The 16,849-nt window shown below is 60.5% G+C and overlaps 1 protein-coding gene across 6 annotated transcripts in view; it reads right to left on the bottom strand.

Annotated features, from left to right (window-relative positions):
* Positions 1–16,849, bottom strand: part of NPHP4 (nephrocystin 4) — a 78,448-nt gene that overhangs the window by 13,186 nt on the left and 48,413 nt on the right. For 4 of the 6 annotated variants that reach the window (XR_008390714.1, XM_053660639.1, XM_053660641.1 and 1 more), the window contains exons 13-19: positions 16,396–16,457; positions 14,778–14,885; positions 13,325–13,476; positions 13,025–13,216; positions 12,414–12,601; positions 4,542–4,702; positions 3,476–3,656 (exon numbers count right to left, since the gene is read on the bottom strand). Coding sequence is in view for 5 of the 6 variants with exons in the window: in XM_053660639.1 (XP_053516614.1) it covers positions 3,476–3,656; positions 4,542–4,702; positions 12,414–12,601; positions 13,025–13,216; positions 13,325–13,476; positions 14,778–14,885; positions 16,396–16,457 (1,044 nt within the window). In the remaining variant the exon portion in view is untranslated. The remainder of the gene's footprint in view (positions 1–3,475; positions 3,657–4,541; positions 4,703–12,413; positions 12,602–13,024; positions 13,217–13,324; positions 13,477–14,777; positions 14,886–16,395; positions 16,458–16,849) is intronic. The other 2 variants (XM_053660640.1, XM_053660642.1) reach the window with 1 other exon arrangement.

Below are 16,849 nucleotides of genomic sequence, written 5' to 3'. Positions count from 1 at the left end.
GAGACGCTTCTTTGGGGGGACAGGACCCCAGCTGGGATTCGAGACCGCCCTGCGTGGACACCACCCTGGGGCACGGCAGCACACCGCTGGTGAGGCCACAGCCCGCGTGCACCGCACACGAGGCCCCTGCCACTCGTTTTCCAACCCACTGGGTGCAGCCAAAGACCTGCAGGTGAGGAGCTCCCCGAGGGCTTGCCGGGAGCTGCCGCCAGGGCCGCCCCTCCTGCTGGGTGCTGCTGACCCACCACCCTGCCCGCTCAGCCCCCTTTTGCCTCTTCAGATCCACCTGCTGCTCTTGGCCTTGTGACAAGCTCAGCCCTGCCAGGAAGCTGCTGTTCCCCGGCCCAGCTCCAGGCTGGCCCAGCAGCAGGCCCGCCTGCCCGCAGGGGTGAGCCGTGTCTCCTCTGTGACGGAGCCGGAGTGTTCATGTCCCGCTACCTGGCGAGGCGTCTCTCCAGAGAGGTTCTGAGCTGAGGCTGGAAGGGAGGTCAGTGGTCCTGACGCTGACCCAAGTGGGGCCGCCCTGTCCAGACCCCAGGGCAGCAGCGGGTCCCCTCGCAGCCCCCCACGTTCCGTGTGGCAGGGGAGGGCGGCACGCCCCCCACTCCCAGCCCCGAGCCCTCCCTCCGAGGGCTCCTGGCTCCGCACCAGTTCTGCCACCTCAGGGAGCTTGTGGCCCCACAGGCCTTGGCGAGCTCTGCGCCCAGTCCCAAGAACCCGCTGCCCAGCTGCCCGGTAGGTGGCACATGCCACCTGCACTTACTGCCACACAGAGGGAAGCCAGAATCTCCCGTCCCATGGCCAGGTGTCCCCTGCCCAGCAGACGAGGCCTCCCCAGCCCCCACATCTCCCTGAAAGGAGCCCTGGCCTATTCTAAGCCCCTGAGAGGTACAGAGAGACCAGGGAACCCACCCAAGGTCAGGCCCTGGGCCGGACAGCGCGCCAGGGAAGGCGCCCAGCATCCTTGGAGTTCAGGCTCCCAGGTGTGGGGGCAGGTCGGACAGATGACGGTCACTGCCGCAGTGGGACCGGCAGGACCACGCGTTCCCCTCCTGAGCAAAGGGGGACCCGGGATCCCTGTGCTTGTACTTGGGGCACTGCTTTGTTCACAAGAAGCAACAACCAACTGATAAGCTGAGGTTACGTTTGCACAGTGACTCAAGGGCCATTCAGGGAAAGGTGCTGTACACCTTCGGGGCACGGCTTCCAGTCTGAAAGTGCTGCTGCCTTCCCCTTCAGTGGGACAGGTCACAGTCGGGGCCCACAGTATGCTAGGGGAGCCACAACCCTGCCGGTGGGCAGGGCTCCCGACGCAGCTCCTGCACCCCACTGCGGGGCACAGCACGCCACAACTGACAGACCCCAACCCCGGGCCATTTGTCACGGGCATTCCACCCGGCTCTCCTGCAGTCCTAAGAACAATGGGACATGACCACAAAGCCGGTCTCAGGGCAGCCCTGCATCTCCTGGAGAGGCCCCCAGGAGGGCAGCAGATCCTAGCGGTCCCACTGCACAACCGGGACCCCTGGGATCAGGAGAAGGAAGAACGTGCCTCTTGCAAGGCCTGCGTGCCGGCTACTGGGAGCGTCAAAAAGCTCTTCTGAGCCAAGAAGCCACCGAGCCCGCAGGTGGCGCCCTCCCACGGAAAGACTCACAGGAGACCCGGGGCAGCTACGCTTCCTCCTGCGGCCACACGTGAGGCCGAGCCAGCCCAGTGACACCGGTGGGCCTGGCGTCGCTGGAAGGTTGCAGCGACAGATCCCACTGGACCCGCTGGGCTGCGCCTGCTGCTTGGAGCAGAACAGCCAGGTTTATAATGAAATAAAAGCTGCGTTTCCCCCCAAAAAATGCAGAATGTCCAGAGGACGGGGCAGTGTGGCTGTGCAGGGACAGCGTGCCGGGCACGCGTCCGCCCCTGGTCAGCAGCCCCTCTCGGGCCTGCGAGGCGCCTCTCCAGCGGGCACCGCAGACTCTCTTTCCCACGAGCTTATCTCTCCCTTGCAGGCAAAGCATGAAAATGACAATTTAAGATAACAAATAATGGAGCTAATCTTCCCCCTGAAGATGAGATTGTAACACCCAGTCGCTGCTCGTTCGCCCAGGTGGTGAATTAAATACAAAAATAAGCAGCAGGAGCCGGGCGGCAGGACGCTCCCTGCAGCTCCCTGGGCCCTGGGAGCTTCTGAATAATGTCTGCTCCTCGCACGTGGCTCATTTATTTCTCCGGATCCTAATTGAGTTTTGCTGTTTCCACATTGTCTGTGTTCCCAGATGCCGCAGATCCTACATTTGTAAACAAGCAGGCGGAATCCTAGAACCTGACTTCATAAGCCGTGCGCACCTGCAGCGGCCCAGCGCCTCCGCCGTCAGACCAGCGCTTGGGGTGCAAGGCCCATGGGGCCCAGCCTCACACTCAGGCTGGGCTTTGAGGGACGGAAAAGCCCCCAGGCAAACAACAGAGGCCCCGGTCCCATCCAGACTGACCCAGCTCCACACTGCAAAGGGCTGGTTTCGTCCAGTTTTCAGTTCTGCCCAGAAAAACCCCCATCCCTCCCCTGGCCTCCCAGGGAGGCCGACGGGGCTTGTCCGCCCGCCCACAGGAGCCAGCCCTAGCCCTCTGCCTGGAGGCCGCCTCCGTCCCTGTCCTGTAAGGGGCTTTGGTCTCGCCTCCAGAAGGTCACGCCCCGCCCAGACTCCCTGCGCGCCCTGCACGTGGGAGGGGAGGCCCAGGCTCAGTCTCCCCAAGGAGCCACTCCCAGGACAGCACGGGACATGAGGTCGGGGTGCTGGGCTCTGCGGGGGTGCGTTTCTCTGCCCCGCCCTCTGTCCGGAGCTGTAGGAAAGTCCAGAAGCCTTTACTGCTCCTTCCCCTCCTCCTTGGAGGGAGGCAGTTCTGTGGGTGGGCCTCTCAGTGAAAATCCTGTCCCCCAATTACTGGATTGGAGGACTGTCACAGGGCCCCAGGGACAGTACCAAGAAACAAAGTGTGGGTTGGCCAAGACAACTAACGACCCCAAATCCTGACTGGATATCAGGAACACCGAACAAATGGTGCCAGAGCAGGCACAGTGGCCAAGGGCAGGCCCAGGGGTCAAGGGCAGGCCCAGTGGGCAAGGGCAGGCACAAGGGTCAAGGGCAGGCCCAGTGGCCAAGGACAGGTGCAATGGCCAAGGAAAGGCCCAAGGGTCAAGGGCAGGCACAGGGGTCAAGGGCAGGTGCAGTGGCCAAGGGCAGGCCTAGGAGTCAAGGGCAGGCCTAGGGGTCAAGAGCAGGCCCAGTGGCCAAGAACAGGTTCAGTGGCCGAGGGCAGGCACAGTGGTCAAGCCAGTGAGAGTGTTCTTGAATTCCTACTGAGTATCTGACACCCACAGTGTGGCCTCTGCCCTCAGGGAGCTCACATTCCAGCTGGGAAGACAAAGATGACTGACTGTCCAGGGAAGGACACAGGACCAGACGACACCGCTGGGGTTCTTACCCACATTGGCCAAGGTCAGGTGCAGCCAGCCCTTCACCACCGTGTGGACGCCGATCGGCTTGATGCCACCAAACCCAGCCACGTCTCCACTCATCACCATCGCATCCTGTTCGTACTCGGTTGCCACGACCTCGAGCTCATGAGAGACCTGTACGGCCGGCCGCCCCTGGCGCAGGAGGTGCTGCGGGAGAGACACAGGGTCAGGACGGCCAAGGCCGAACCACCTTCTTCCGGAACCTGATGCCCTGAGGCCAGTCAGGTCTTTCCCACAAATTCCTGAGTGAAGTACAACAGGATAAACCCACCAAGTAAATACCAGGAAGCTGCCCCCCGGGAGCCCCCTTCATGGGGGAAGAGGAGACAGAGCACGGGTCACGGGTGTGGAGAACACAGCCCAGGTCAGCCCTCAGGAGGAAGGAGCAGCTGGAGCCCCGGGGGAAGAGGACATGGCGTCAGGGGAGCGCCGCATGCAGCCTGGCCGCCACGATCCAGGAGCTGTGAGCTCATCACCGTGAGGGGCACTGAGGAGCAGGGAGAGAGAGGCTCGGATCAAAAGGTCTCTGACACGCCCCTGCTGAAGGGGCCGGGCTCGGGCTGAAGTTTGAGGGGGTGTGGCTGGCCCAGGAAGGAGAACAGCCACGTGGTACAGGAGGAACGTGCTGACCCTGACAGTCTCCGCTCCCACCCAAACCATGGCTGGCGCGATTCTCAGGACCCCCACCACGCAGCTGGTGGGAGGGACCCCGGTCCCTGGCCCAGGGGCTGCCCTGTCAACTCCTTGCTGACCCTCAGGGCACAGGGCACAGAACAGAAAGGGCTTGGAGAGGACCCGGGACTCAGTATGCAGGGGGAGCTACCCAGGGGCCAGTGGAGCCCAGTGTTACCGAAGGCAGATCTCGCGGGAGTCGGCTCCTTTCAGGAAGGAGGGAGCTCGGCAGTGCTTTTGGTTTGCAACCCAGGAAGCCAAAGCACAGTCCAGCGCTGGACAATGGCCAGACCACGAGCAGACAGACCTCCTCAGGAGCACCCCGCTCCCCACGGCGCCTGGACCCAGAGGGCCCGCTACCTTCATCTGGACGGCTGTCGACCCGACGAGAAGCAGCGAGTCCCCGTCCCAGACGTCGAGCTGCAGGGTCTGCAGGGCCAGGTAGCGGGTGAACCAGCGCTGCTCCCCGGGCCTCAGGAGTCCCGGGCCCACCAGGTAGCTCAGCCGGAAGCCGGGAGACCCTGCGCAAGAGAGGCCCCCGATGAGGCCAAATGTGACTGGAGCCATTTTCCCCCTTTACACTGGATGAGGCTTCTGCTCTGGTCACGAGGGCCGATCTCTGCTGCAGTCAGAGCTACCGCTTAACAAACACATTCATCAAAGACATCACCCACCACCCAGACCGACAAACCGAGGAGTGCTGTTCAGGAGGCCACGTCGCCTTGCAGCGTGCACAGGACACTGCTCCCAACCTGAGATTCATGGTCGTCGCCAAGTCTTCGTGCAACAGTCCAGGCTGGGACGGAACAGAGGCCCCTGGGGTCGGCCAGAGGACCCACAGACATCTCCCGTCAAAACTGGGCCATGCACACACCTGCGGGGCTCAGCATGCACTGCCGGGGGACCCGGAACCACCCCTCCCCCACCCCCCAGCCCTCACACGCCCCCCCACACGCCCCCCACCCAGATCCATCACATGGCGCTCCAGCCCCAGGGAGCACTGTGCCTCCGGGGCCCACTCTGGGCAACCAGGCTTCTCACTAAGAGGTGGGCACCCATTGCCCACCGTCATGTCTCCGAATGGCACCGTCATTAATTCCAAATTGACAAAACTGCCACTGAAATTGCCATTAGTTGGAGTGCGGGGAATGGCAATGCTGGGATTGTATTCAAAACACCTCTTTCCCCCTTTCCGTCAACAGTGTAACTGTGTCAACAAAGCCCCCCGGCGAGCAGAATACTGACCCTGAGGAGGAAGGGGTGAGCGCTCGCCTAACACCCACACAGACCCAGGCCAGGCTGAGAAGCTCGCCCGCTTCCGGGCCCCTCAACCCAGTGGGTGCCCACACTAGCACCCAGGAAAACCAGGACAGTGCTCTCGGTGGGAGGAGCAAAGTGGGTCAGGACGGGGACACAGTACCGGTGCGGGGAGGAGGCCATGGGCCCGGGAAGTGAGGCAAGGACAGTGGCACAACGCAGGCTCCAACCAGAGCTGGAGGCTGAGAGGGGCACCTCGAGGGGCAGGGACCAGTGAGGGGTCGGCACAGAGACCGAGCGGGGGAGGGCTGGCAATGGCATCAGGCTCATCCCCAGGGTCACATCTCAAATGACCAGACCAAGTCACAGGGCCAGTGCCCCCACACCCACCCAACTGGCCAGCTCCGAGAACTAGGTGGCCTGTGGCACCTGGTCAGCCTCATGACACCCACTTCGAGATGGGAGCCCAGAGGCTGGCTCCTCAGAGGGGCAGGGGGATGAAACAAAACCCATAAATGCCAGAGTTCAAGCTCAGGGCCCTAACCACGCAGTTCCCACTGCCAGACCCTCCTGGGCTTCAGGGGAGGGAGTGGCTTGGGCGCCAGCCTCCAGACTTTGCTTAAAGAGGCCGAGCAGATTTGAACTTTGTGGGCCGACTTCCCAAATAACACCTATAGACCCTTCCCTGGGCACTCTCCACACTCCGCCCTCAACATCACCCAGAACCACAGACACACCACCACTGGGCTCTCTGCCTGGAGTTCTACTTGTGCCCAAATGCAGCACACCCCCCAAACCCTCTATCTTCTTCCTCAGCAGCAGCTCCTTGTGTCATCCCACACTGTCTCCTGACACCCACTGCTCCCTCATCACCCCTCCCTCATTATCGCTCCATCACTGCTCCATCATTACCACTCCTCCTGTTTCAACATCACCCCCCCTCATCACCGCTCCATCATCATCACACCTCCAGCTCCATCCTCACCACTCCATCACCACTGCTCCATCATCACCACACCTCCAGCTCCATCATCACCACTCCACCACCACTGCTCCATCATCACCACACCTCCAGCTCCATCATCACCACTCCACCACCGCTGCTCCATCATCACCACACCTCCAGCTCCATCATCACCACTCCATCATAACTGCTCCATCCCTACTGCTCTATCATTACTGCTCCTCCCGCTCTATCATCACCACACCCCATCAGCTGCCAGGTCCTTTGAATACAAACATTAGTTCACATTCGGCAAATCACAACTGTGTCTCCACCACACACCAGGCCCCGCGCAGGTAATGTGGGAGAAGATGGACAGGGTGCCTCCCCTAATGGAGCTCATGGCCTCAGGGGCAACACACTGAGCCCAGAGCTGCCAGGGTGCAGAGTGCTCCGGGGAGGTGGGCGTAGCGTGGGGCATCCTGGTCCTGGCACAGTCCCACTCCTCTCATGCTGGAGCCTCCAATCCCCTCTGACTACAGGCTAGGACCCCTTCACTCCTGTCCATCTCGGACAACCAGACAACAATGAGCTGACCACCAACTCAACTAAGACAGATGCCCAGGGGTGCAGCACCATTCCTAGTAACCACTCAGGCTCCCCAGTTTACCTCCCTCGCCCCCGTCCACACACCAGGCCCCAGCCCGCTGGGGTCTTTCCTGCACTGCCATCCAGCCCCACTCCCCCCTCTGGCTGGGCAGTCCTCACCACCCCTCTAATCTCCACCTCTCCTTCTGATGCACGTGCTCCCTGGGAAGGCATGCGGACGCCCTCAGCGATGAGCACTTGGTACCCTGAAGTCTGCTGCTCACGGTGAACAGTAACAGCTGTGGGTATATCTACGCACCAAACAACAAAGCAGAGGTCCGGAGATGCGCAGAGAAATGGGTAAAAACCCAGCGACAACAGAGACGACCCTTTCCTCCCAAGGAAGCTCCAGCGAGCAGCACACGAGGTACAGAAGCCCGGAGTGACCAATCCACAAGGCGGAGCGCTTGCCGTGTGTCACGCCGTGGCCCCGTGGCACAGAGCACACCTCTCCAAGCGTGTTAGGAACCTTAGTCCACACCAACTGCATGTCATACCACAAAGAAAACCTAAAGATGCTCCACAAAGCAGAAATAACACCAACAAACCGCCTGATCACAATGCAATTAACTAGAAATTGAAACAATTTTTAAAACAAATTTACAACTTACTCTTAAATAATTCTATATCAAAAGAAAAACACAACCAAAACAGACTTTTTCCAGAAAATAATGAAAACTACATATCAGGGTCACCAACACATAAAGCAGTAATGAAAGGGAAATGCATAGCCTTGAACACTCTACATCCATAAGGACAAAAGAATTAAAATAAACGTATTAAACAAGGTCCACCCATGCAAATTAGGAAAACAACAAGAAAGAACACCCCAAAGACCTGAAGGAAGGTAATGATAAAGACAGACACAAAAGTAACGGATTAGAAAACAAGGAAACAGCGCATCCTGCATGAGCCACACTCCGAGTCTCCAGGAAACCGGGAGGGAGAGGAGCGCTGGGAAGCCACGCCCCCTCCCACGAGGGTACCTCCCCACACGCCACCCTCTGAACCCACCGGAGGCCCCATCGCAGGTCTGGTGATGACTGTTTAGGTACAACACCAAAGCTACAATTCACAAAAGAAACAGTTGATAAGCAGATGTCATTAAAATAAGAAACTTCTGCTCTGCAAAACACACTGCTAGGAGAATGAGGAAGATAAACTATAAGCTGGCAGAAAGTATTTGTAAAACAGACATATTATAAAGGGCTTGTATCCAAAATATACAAAGAAGCCCTGGCTGGTGTGGCTCAGTGGACTGAGCACAGGCCTGAGAACCAGAGGGTCACCGGTTCGAGTCCCGGTCAGGGCACAGGCCTGGGTTGCAGGTGAGGTCCCCAGTGGGGGACGCACAGAGGCAACCACACATTGATGTTTGTCTCCCTCTCTTTCTCCCTCTCTTCCCCTCTTTAAAAATAAGGGAATAAAATCTTTTAAACAAACAAAATGTACAAAGAACTCTTAAAACACAGCAATCCAATTTAAAAATGAGCTAAAGATCTGAACAGACACCTCACGGACGGAGACGCAGGGATGGCAAGTAATCACATGAAAAGATGCCCCGCGTCACCCGCCGTCAGGGAAATGAGATTAAACATGAGAACAAGGCGACACTGCAGAGGAGCAGCTACACCGGGGGCGCTGACGGCCCCGAGGGCGGGGGCGGAGGTGGAGCAGCAGGATCGCTCCCCCCCGCCCCCCGCACCGTGGGGACGCCACGCGGTGCAGCCGCTTTGGAGGGCGTGTGGCGGTTTCTGACAAAACCAAACATGTTCTTAGCACGGGATCCAGTGGTCGCGCTCAATGACCCAATGGAGCTGAAGCTTTATGTCTGCACAACATCCTGAACAAACACGTTCGTAACAGCTTTACTCCCCGGAAGCATCCAGGACGGCCTCCAGGGTGCCGGGTGAAGAGACCGCGGTCCCACCGGACAGCGGGACCTCATTTAGCACTCGGCAGAAATGAGCTATCGAGCCACGAAGAAGTGCTGTGGAGCCCGAAATGCGTGCTGCGGAGTGAAAGCAGCCGGTCTGAAAAAGCATATACTTCGTAACTCCAGCCGTCGGACATGCTGGACCAGGCGAGACTAAGGCAAAGCGGATGCCAGGATGGTGGGATGGCCCCCACAGCACTGTCACCGTGGGCGTGTGACACTCAGCGTGTGTCGAGACCTACAGGATACAAGGCCACGGGTGCACCGTCGTGTGGACCGCGAGCTTTGGCTGCTCACGGCGTATCAGTATCGGCTGGTGGACGGTGCCAGACACGCCGAGCACACTGACGCGAGACGTCCGTCCAAGGGACAGCTCTGCCGTCGGCTCAGTGTCTCTGTGAACCCAGCACCGCTCTAAAAAACAGAGTCTGCGAAGGGCAAAGACGCTTGGAATGACACACCTGGTGGTGCGCGTCACAGTGACTGAACAACAAAAGACCGTCTGTCCGGTGAAGCTCCGGACGTGCTGGGCACCAAGACCTTGAGGAGCAGCCTGTCGGGAGGGGGGACGCCTGGCAGGGGGGCCTTTGACGGAGACTCCGTTGCATAAGAAACAGCAAAAATCTTTTTTTAGATTTTAACTTAAGAATTTGGGGCTCTGATTCTAATTCATAATGACAAGAAAATTTTATTTTGGAGTTTAATTTCTCTGGACTTCAACTTGCAAGGAAATTTAATTTTTGGACTAATTTCTCTGTAGGAATTCACAATGGAAAGGGGTTTATATTCAACTCAGGGGCATCTCTACGTGTTTGGCACTGACATTGCACTGTCTTGGCCCTCCCTCCGCGCTGCCCAACCTCGCGGGCTGTGCCGCACGGCGACCGGCAGTGCGGAGGCTGGGACGCGGCACAGGGAGTGTGCTTGCGGCAGTGGCGCAGAGGAGTGGTCAGGCCTGCGCCTCATTCTGACCCCCGTCAGCCTTCCGGGGACAGGAGCTATCGAAACTGTCCCCCGAGGGTCCGGGAGGACGAGCAAGGCCAGGGGGCCGGTCTGGATACAGCGGTCCCAGGAAGGGTGAGGAACGCCCTGCCCCGCCGCCCCAGAAGGAGGAGCACACTGGGTGGGGAAGCCCAGGGAGCGGAGAGAACAAAGCTGGGCCCGCTTCCCAGCCACACGCCTGCCGAGGGCCCTGCTGGGCCCACCCCCTGCCCGGCACACCCCTCCCTGGGGCCCGGGCGGCTCCTCGGCCGGAGTGTTTGGGAGAAGGAGCGGGGCCTGAGCTGCTCACCCTGGGTCTCCTCTCCTCAGATCTGCCTGCCCGAAGAGAGGGTGCTGGGGCTCACGGGGGCGCCCCAGGGCGCGAGGCCGGCCACCGCGGCCCAGCCCCGTCCTGTCCGCAGCGCAGCAGCCGCATTCTCCGAGGAACCGCGGTCTCGGGCAGCCCTGACCCGTGCTGAGCCGGCCTCCGGCGTGGAGCAGCACCTGTGGCGCGGTGGCCTGTGCCCGACCACGGGGCCGAGCCCTTCTGGCACTTCTCTGTTTCCTCGGCAGTGATGCTCAGATCGTCACTTCTCCCCTCTTTTATTGGGTTTGTTCTGCTGTTGTTTCCTCACCAAACCTCTGGAGCTGAATCATTAGATCAGCGCTTGAGAAGATACCTTCTTTTCTCCCAATTTTCAGCACTTAATGCTGTAAATTTCCCTGTAGTTACCATCCCATTAGCTTTGATATGTGATGTTATGTTGTCATTCAGTTTTAAAGTCATTTCTACTGCACTTTCTTCAGGGACCTATGGAATAATTAGAAGCATGTTTTATAATGTCAAAGAGTCCGGTGGTTTGGGGCCTCCGGGCAGGCAGGGACCGACCTCGCCCTGGGGTGTTCTGGCCAAGAACACCGTAAATGACCGTTGGCAGAGGTGCCCCTGGCCCAGGGTGGCGCCCGCCTGGTGACCAGAACCACACACATCTGTGTGTGTGGCAGCGGTGTTCGGAAGTCCCTGAGTGTGCCTGAAAGGAACGCATGCTCTCTGAATCGGTTGCACAGGGTTTTGCAAGGCCATCTCTTCACACTGCTGTTTCCAATTCCCCTGTTTTTTCTTCTGCTTGAGCTACCAGTTGACTGAGAAAAGGGCCGGGATCCCCGTGACTGCAGGCGTGTCAGTGTCCCCTCAGAGAGTCCGCCCACTTCCCCTCGTAGTCTGAGGCCAGGCTCTGGAAGCTCACGGATTCCGGACTCTTTTCCTAGTGAATTATTCTCTGCGTTACCACACAACAAGCTTGTCCGTCCTGGCACCGCGCTTCTCCTTGGTGCCCCTCGTCGGGCGTCAATACTGCTAAGCCCCTCTCAGTGGGCGTTTTGATGCCTTTTTCCACCTGTTACTTCCCACTGAGGAGGCAGCAGCGGCTCGGACTCCGGCCCCGTCCCTCACAGGCCAGGGCACTGGCCAAAGACAGGACGCCTGGCCGTCCCGAGAACCGTATTTGGCATGTTTCGGTCCACTGCGGTTTACACGGATTCACGTATAATGATAGCGGGTGCTGGCAGTGGCTGGGAGCCGTCTGGCGATTTTAAAAACGAGTCAACAGAAGGGAAGAATCGAGCGCTGCGGTGCACTGCCGGTGGGACTGCCCCTCGAGGCAGCCAAGCAGCTGGTGAAGGGAGGTGGCTCTTGGTGGAAGCAGCCGGCTGACGAGTGACAGAGGTGTTCCAGAACTGATGTGTCACCACCCGATGGCCACAGCGCGGCACAAAGAGAAGCCGCAGATGCGCGGCTGCAGCAACGGTGCGCACCGCCGGCCGGAGAGGACTCGAACCCACCACAGTGCTCGCCGGGCCCTACGTCTGGGTCTAACTCCCACTTTCCGGGAAAACGGGGGTCAGGGTGCTGCAAATGTGACCTCTGCAACGTGAAGCCAACGTGCAGGAGCTGGCAGCTCCGGGGGACAAGCACGTGGCCACGCCAACAACTGAAATGAACAGAGGGGGGTGGTGGGGGCCTCCCCAGACAGAGGCGTGACAGTCACCACTCCTACGTGTGGCCCTTATGCACGCCCTGACTTGAACACATATGAAAAGTAGTGAGGGGCTGCTGGGAAAATGTGAACCCTGGCCAGGCGGCTGATGATATTAAGGGATTATTCTTAATTTCTGGGTAGGATGGTATTATGGAGTTCAGGTTTTTCAAAAAGGACTCTTTGGTTTTCCAGACACACAGGAGGAAACTCATGTAGATGGAACTGCACAGAGTCGGGGTTTGCTCTGAAACGGCGCCGGTTTGGAGAGAGACCTGCGTGCGGTGAGTCGGCGCTGCTGGGGCCGGCTCACCACGGGAATCTCTCACAGCCCAAAGAGGTGAGGAAACGCTCACTGCGCAGGACTTTTCGGTAAAACCTGCAGACTCCCCGGCGCGGCTCCCCAGCATCTCCCAGGGCACAGCACTTACCAGCGTGGAAGGAGCCGTCCTGGCCGACGGGAGCGAGGATGTGTGACACAGGCCCCGAGCGGGACGTCCCCATCCCATCCAGCTCGAGCAGCTGCAGCCGCGGGGTTGTCACGGGCGGGAAGCGGTAGAACTGGAAGGTGAAGTACACGGTGTTTGGCCACGGCGCTCCCCGGTCGTCCTCGGGCACCCTGAACCCAACGAAGCTGAGAATTAGTCAAGTGCCCTCAGTAGGGAGCGGGGCTTCCACAGGCCCTCGTGCGGGGAGAGAGCGGGCGCTGCCGGGACACACCGCCTCCTTCGCCCACATGAACAGCTCTTCCGTGACCTGGGGGAGCCCGCCCGACATCCACCCACTTCAGGTGTGGCTGGAGAACCCTGTTGTCAGAGCCACCCCAGCACCCGAGAGCTGGCCAGCAACACGCTGTCCCCAGAGGGTGGGATGTAGCAGGGTCTCGGCTGAACCAGAACCAGGACACACAGCGGGCCTTCATTGCCGGAGACCCGCACCCAGCACACGCTGCCAGGCCAGAGCCACGCAGAGGTTTTCATTCCACGCAAAACACGCAAAAGCCAGGTGGCCAGGAACACAGGCTGCAGGGTGAAGACTTTACCTGCTAAAGGCAAGAAACTGAAGCACAATTTCGCTGCTTTGTAGAGGGTCTGATTCTTCCTTCTGAGGGTCGAATTTCACGGGATCTGTAGGGTTCACGGCCTCCACGGGCTGCTTGTTGGCGTCCAGCACCTCAGGGAAGCCGGAGGCCTGCAGGAGCGCCAGCGTGGCTCTTGAGGGCGTCCTTCCGGAGCTGAAACCCAGAGTCGTGCTCAGCCAGACTCTGGGAAAGGACAACAGCACCAAGACAAACCCACCACTCGCTCCGGGACACACGGCCCCTCCCCAGCCCACCCCTCACCTCCTGGTCTGGGCCCCCACTACGATCGGGGCGTGCACCGGGGCGAAAGGCAGCTCCTGCAACTGCTCGGCGACACACGGGCCCGGGGCCGGGGAAGTCTGGCTCAGGTCAGCTTCCAGGTGAGAGATCCCGCCCTCCAAGGAGAACTCCTGCTGGACAGAACAAGGGCCCCGGTGAGGCCCCAAGGACAAGGACCCCTGCCTGCGACCCACATGGTGCTCAGACATGGGGGCTCGGCCATGAACTGCCTGTCACGTTTCTAGCATCAGCAAATAAAAATACAGGAGGCCCTACTGCATTCTCATTTCAGGTAAACAATGAATAATTTCAGTGCAAGTATGCCTCATGTAATCTCTGGGATGTGCTCACACTAAAAAGTTATTTTTATCTGACACCTGAATTGAGCTGGGCATCCTGTATTTTATGTGAGTCCAAAGCACCGAGAGAGGAGCCGTGGGGTTTGTGCGCAACTCAGGACCGTGGCGAGCTGGACGCTGGGCAGGGAGCTTAGCCTCCACCCCCCACTCGTGGACGGAGGTGAGGCATCCTGCACACCACCCAGGAGGCTGCTGCACGAGCCCTGGCTTGTGGGTGCACACAGATGTCCTCGTCCCCGCGCCACCGGTGCCGCTCGCGTCCCCAAAAAGCCGGAGGCGCACGTCTAAGCCAAAAGCCTCTCCGGAATCCAGAACACCCTCGTTCCAGGTTGCTCCCAGAGCTCCATGTTGCCGTCCAGAAAACACACCACACACCCAGAGCAGCCGCAGCAACACCAGAGACGCAAGCTGCTCACGAGCACAGGAGGCTGGATACACAGTGGGGTGGGGGGCAGGGGCGGGCAACAAAAGTAGGTTCACAGTCGTGAGGCCGAGAAACAGCTGTCTGACAACTGGGTGAACTGCAAACCTATGCCCCGCCCCCCCCAGTCTGGAGGACAGCACCGCTCGCTCCTGAGTGCTCTCCGCAGCGGGGCTCCAGTGCCAGTCCGCAGACTGTCTGCAGGGAACCGGCCCGTGTCTGAGACCACGCTCCATGCAAATTCCCCACGGTCAGGACAGGCACGGGCCCACTTCAGGCCATCAGGTCTCCCTGCTCCCCCTCCCCGCCGGCAGCAGGAGAGGGTCCCGGAGGCCAGTGGCCCGGACTGCCTCTACCGTTGTCTCCACGCAACGGCCCTGCCTCTCACACTGAGACCTAAGGGCGGTTTGTCCTCGTCTTTCGAGGGAGAGCAAAAGCCTCACCCGCTACCGGCAGGACAGCCCAGCCCACGTGATCGTTGGTCACCAGACTGAAGGCGGCAGATCTCTGGGGCAAGGACGGTCCCTACACCCGTGTCCCAGAGAGCCCACGACGGGCTCGGGCACCCAACCAGGGCCAGCGTGGTGGCGAAGTCAGAGCCTTCCCAGTGCCAGGAGTCTGGAGCCACTGCCTGGAAGGAACGGGGTGCACTCACCGCCTGGGCCTGCGAGGGCTCGGGGCTGTCGGGCTGCTGCGACGAGGGCTTGGCCGAGCGGCAGCGAGTGGGGGACTGCGGGGAAGCTGCCAGCTGGGAGAGTGACAGCTGAAGGGAAGAGAGCTCGGGTGAGAAGGTCCGAGGTCCTCCAAGGGCCTCACGAAGCCCCCTCTGCTGCATCAGCCACACCCACGGGGAGGAAGGGGGAGGCCGGGCACGGCCGGCGTGGCGTGAGGCCTGCGCTCTCCGGGCAGTGGCTGCTCTGGAACCCCAAACCTTTTCCGGTCCCCTTCACTGGAGTTACTGAGAGAGATGGTTCTGCGATCTCTCCTAGACTGTGGCATTTGAATAAAAATAGCAAGAAGGAAAAGCAAGTGAAAAAGAGAGACAAGCAGGTGAAGACAGGTTCCCTGCACTCCTGGGCTGCAGGGCAGCAGCCGGGGAGCCTCTCTGGACTCCACCCCCATCTCTGGACAGACCGTGGCCAAGGCCCCTCCTGGTTCTGACCCCTGTGCTCCCCTGATGGGAACCTGCGGTGCGGGCACTGGAGACAGACAGCTGGGGATGGACTCCCCAGTCACTTCATTCCCACCTGACCGTGGACCGGTCACCCACCCACTTGCCACGGTCCCCGACTTTGTAAAATGGGGATGACGACAGGACCTGAATCACAGGACTGTGGAGAGCATCACACGGGAGTTCATGGGAAGGGCCTGGCTCAGTGCCTGGTACCGGGTAAGCCTCCTACAGAAGCCGAAGTGGAGGGACGGGGGCCCACGCTCTCCTGAGGCCCCTCCCTTTCTCACCCCCGGAGCCGCCCTATAAAGAGGGCGGTGGCTGTCAGCAAAGGCCGCGGGCCCACGGGGGTGCTGGGACAGAGGTAGGCTCAGGGCTTGAAGAGGCATCGGAGGGGCGGGGGTGGAGGCTGCACGGGGCCACGGGGGATCCCGGCAGCACCTTCAGGGGACAGAGAGCAACTTAAGGGTCTGTGACTCTCAGAGCCACGAGCCATCACGAGCCTCTCCTGCCCCTGGAAGTGAGAAGTGCTGTCCTGCGGCCCCTGAACACCGGGGGCACCTGGAAATGGCCGCAGGGGACGTGCAGGGACAGCCCCGCAGGGACAGCCCCGCAGGGAGGCCGGGAGCCATCCCCACACACGAGTCTTCAGGCAAACACAGCATCCACTTCTGATCACACCCCCGAGCTGCGCGGTGCGCGTCGAGTCCACTTCCCAGGGACGGCCTTTGATTCTGAATCATTCGGCTCTTCTGGAAAGTCGACTTCCAGGGAGATGCTGGCAGACAAGAGTCAGCGGTGGCACAGGCCAGCCTGACCTCGTTCAAAACCATGGAACGGCCTCCGGATTCCAGAGGGGCAGCCGCGCTGGCCAGCCAGTGGCCCCGCAAGCCAGAACTTCCCATCCACGCAGGAAACCCTGTGCGTGGACGGGCCTGCCCTCGACAGCAGCCTAGGCCCAGGCCTCCCCAGGGGCCCCTCCCAGCCCCGGGAAAGCACGCAGGCGCCAGCCGTCCTCAAAGATGCAGCGAGAACACCCTGCACCCAGAGCCTTTAAATGACAGGCCTGGGAATCCTGGAAAGGCCCTCGGGCCACACTTACCCCGGGTCCCACAGGCGAGTCCTGGGAGGTGACGAGTCCCTGGGGCAGCGGCACTGGCGGGCCTGGGAGGAAGCACAGGGGACAGGGTGGCATCAGCCTCAGTGGGACCCAGCGCACCCCAAGCTCCAACTCATCAGGGGCCCGACAGGTCCCCCTCCCCCGGTGGCACCCAGTGCTGCCACCCAGTGCTGCCACTCGGAGCTGGGCAGCAGCGACCGGGTGGTCCCCACGCACAGCAGAGAAGACTCAGGCAGGTGGGAAACCCATCCAGGGCAGCCCCTCCCAGGTCCCAGCCTCGGAGGACGAAACTGCTCACATCCCTGTCTCCACAGGGCCGCTCCTGTGGCTGGCAGACAGGCGGTCCGTTACGGGGATGTGTCCGCAGACACCGCCGCCGGGCTGTGCGGCTCTCTGACTGTCCCTCACTCGGCCACGCTGAGGCCCACTAAGCACA

This window comes from Artibeus jamaicensis, unplaced genomic scaffold, assembly GCF_021234435.1.
Source record: "Artibeus jamaicensis isolate MK-2021 breed Jamaican fruit bat unplaced genomic scaffold, CSHL_Jam_final scaffold_847, whole genome shotgun sequence".
Taxonomy (NCBI): Eukaryota; Metazoa; Chordata; class Mammalia; order Chiroptera; family Phyllostomidae; genus Artibeus; species Artibeus jamaicensis.
Note: the sequence above shows the minus strand (reverse complement) of the source record. Positions and strands in the feature narration are given on the sequence as shown.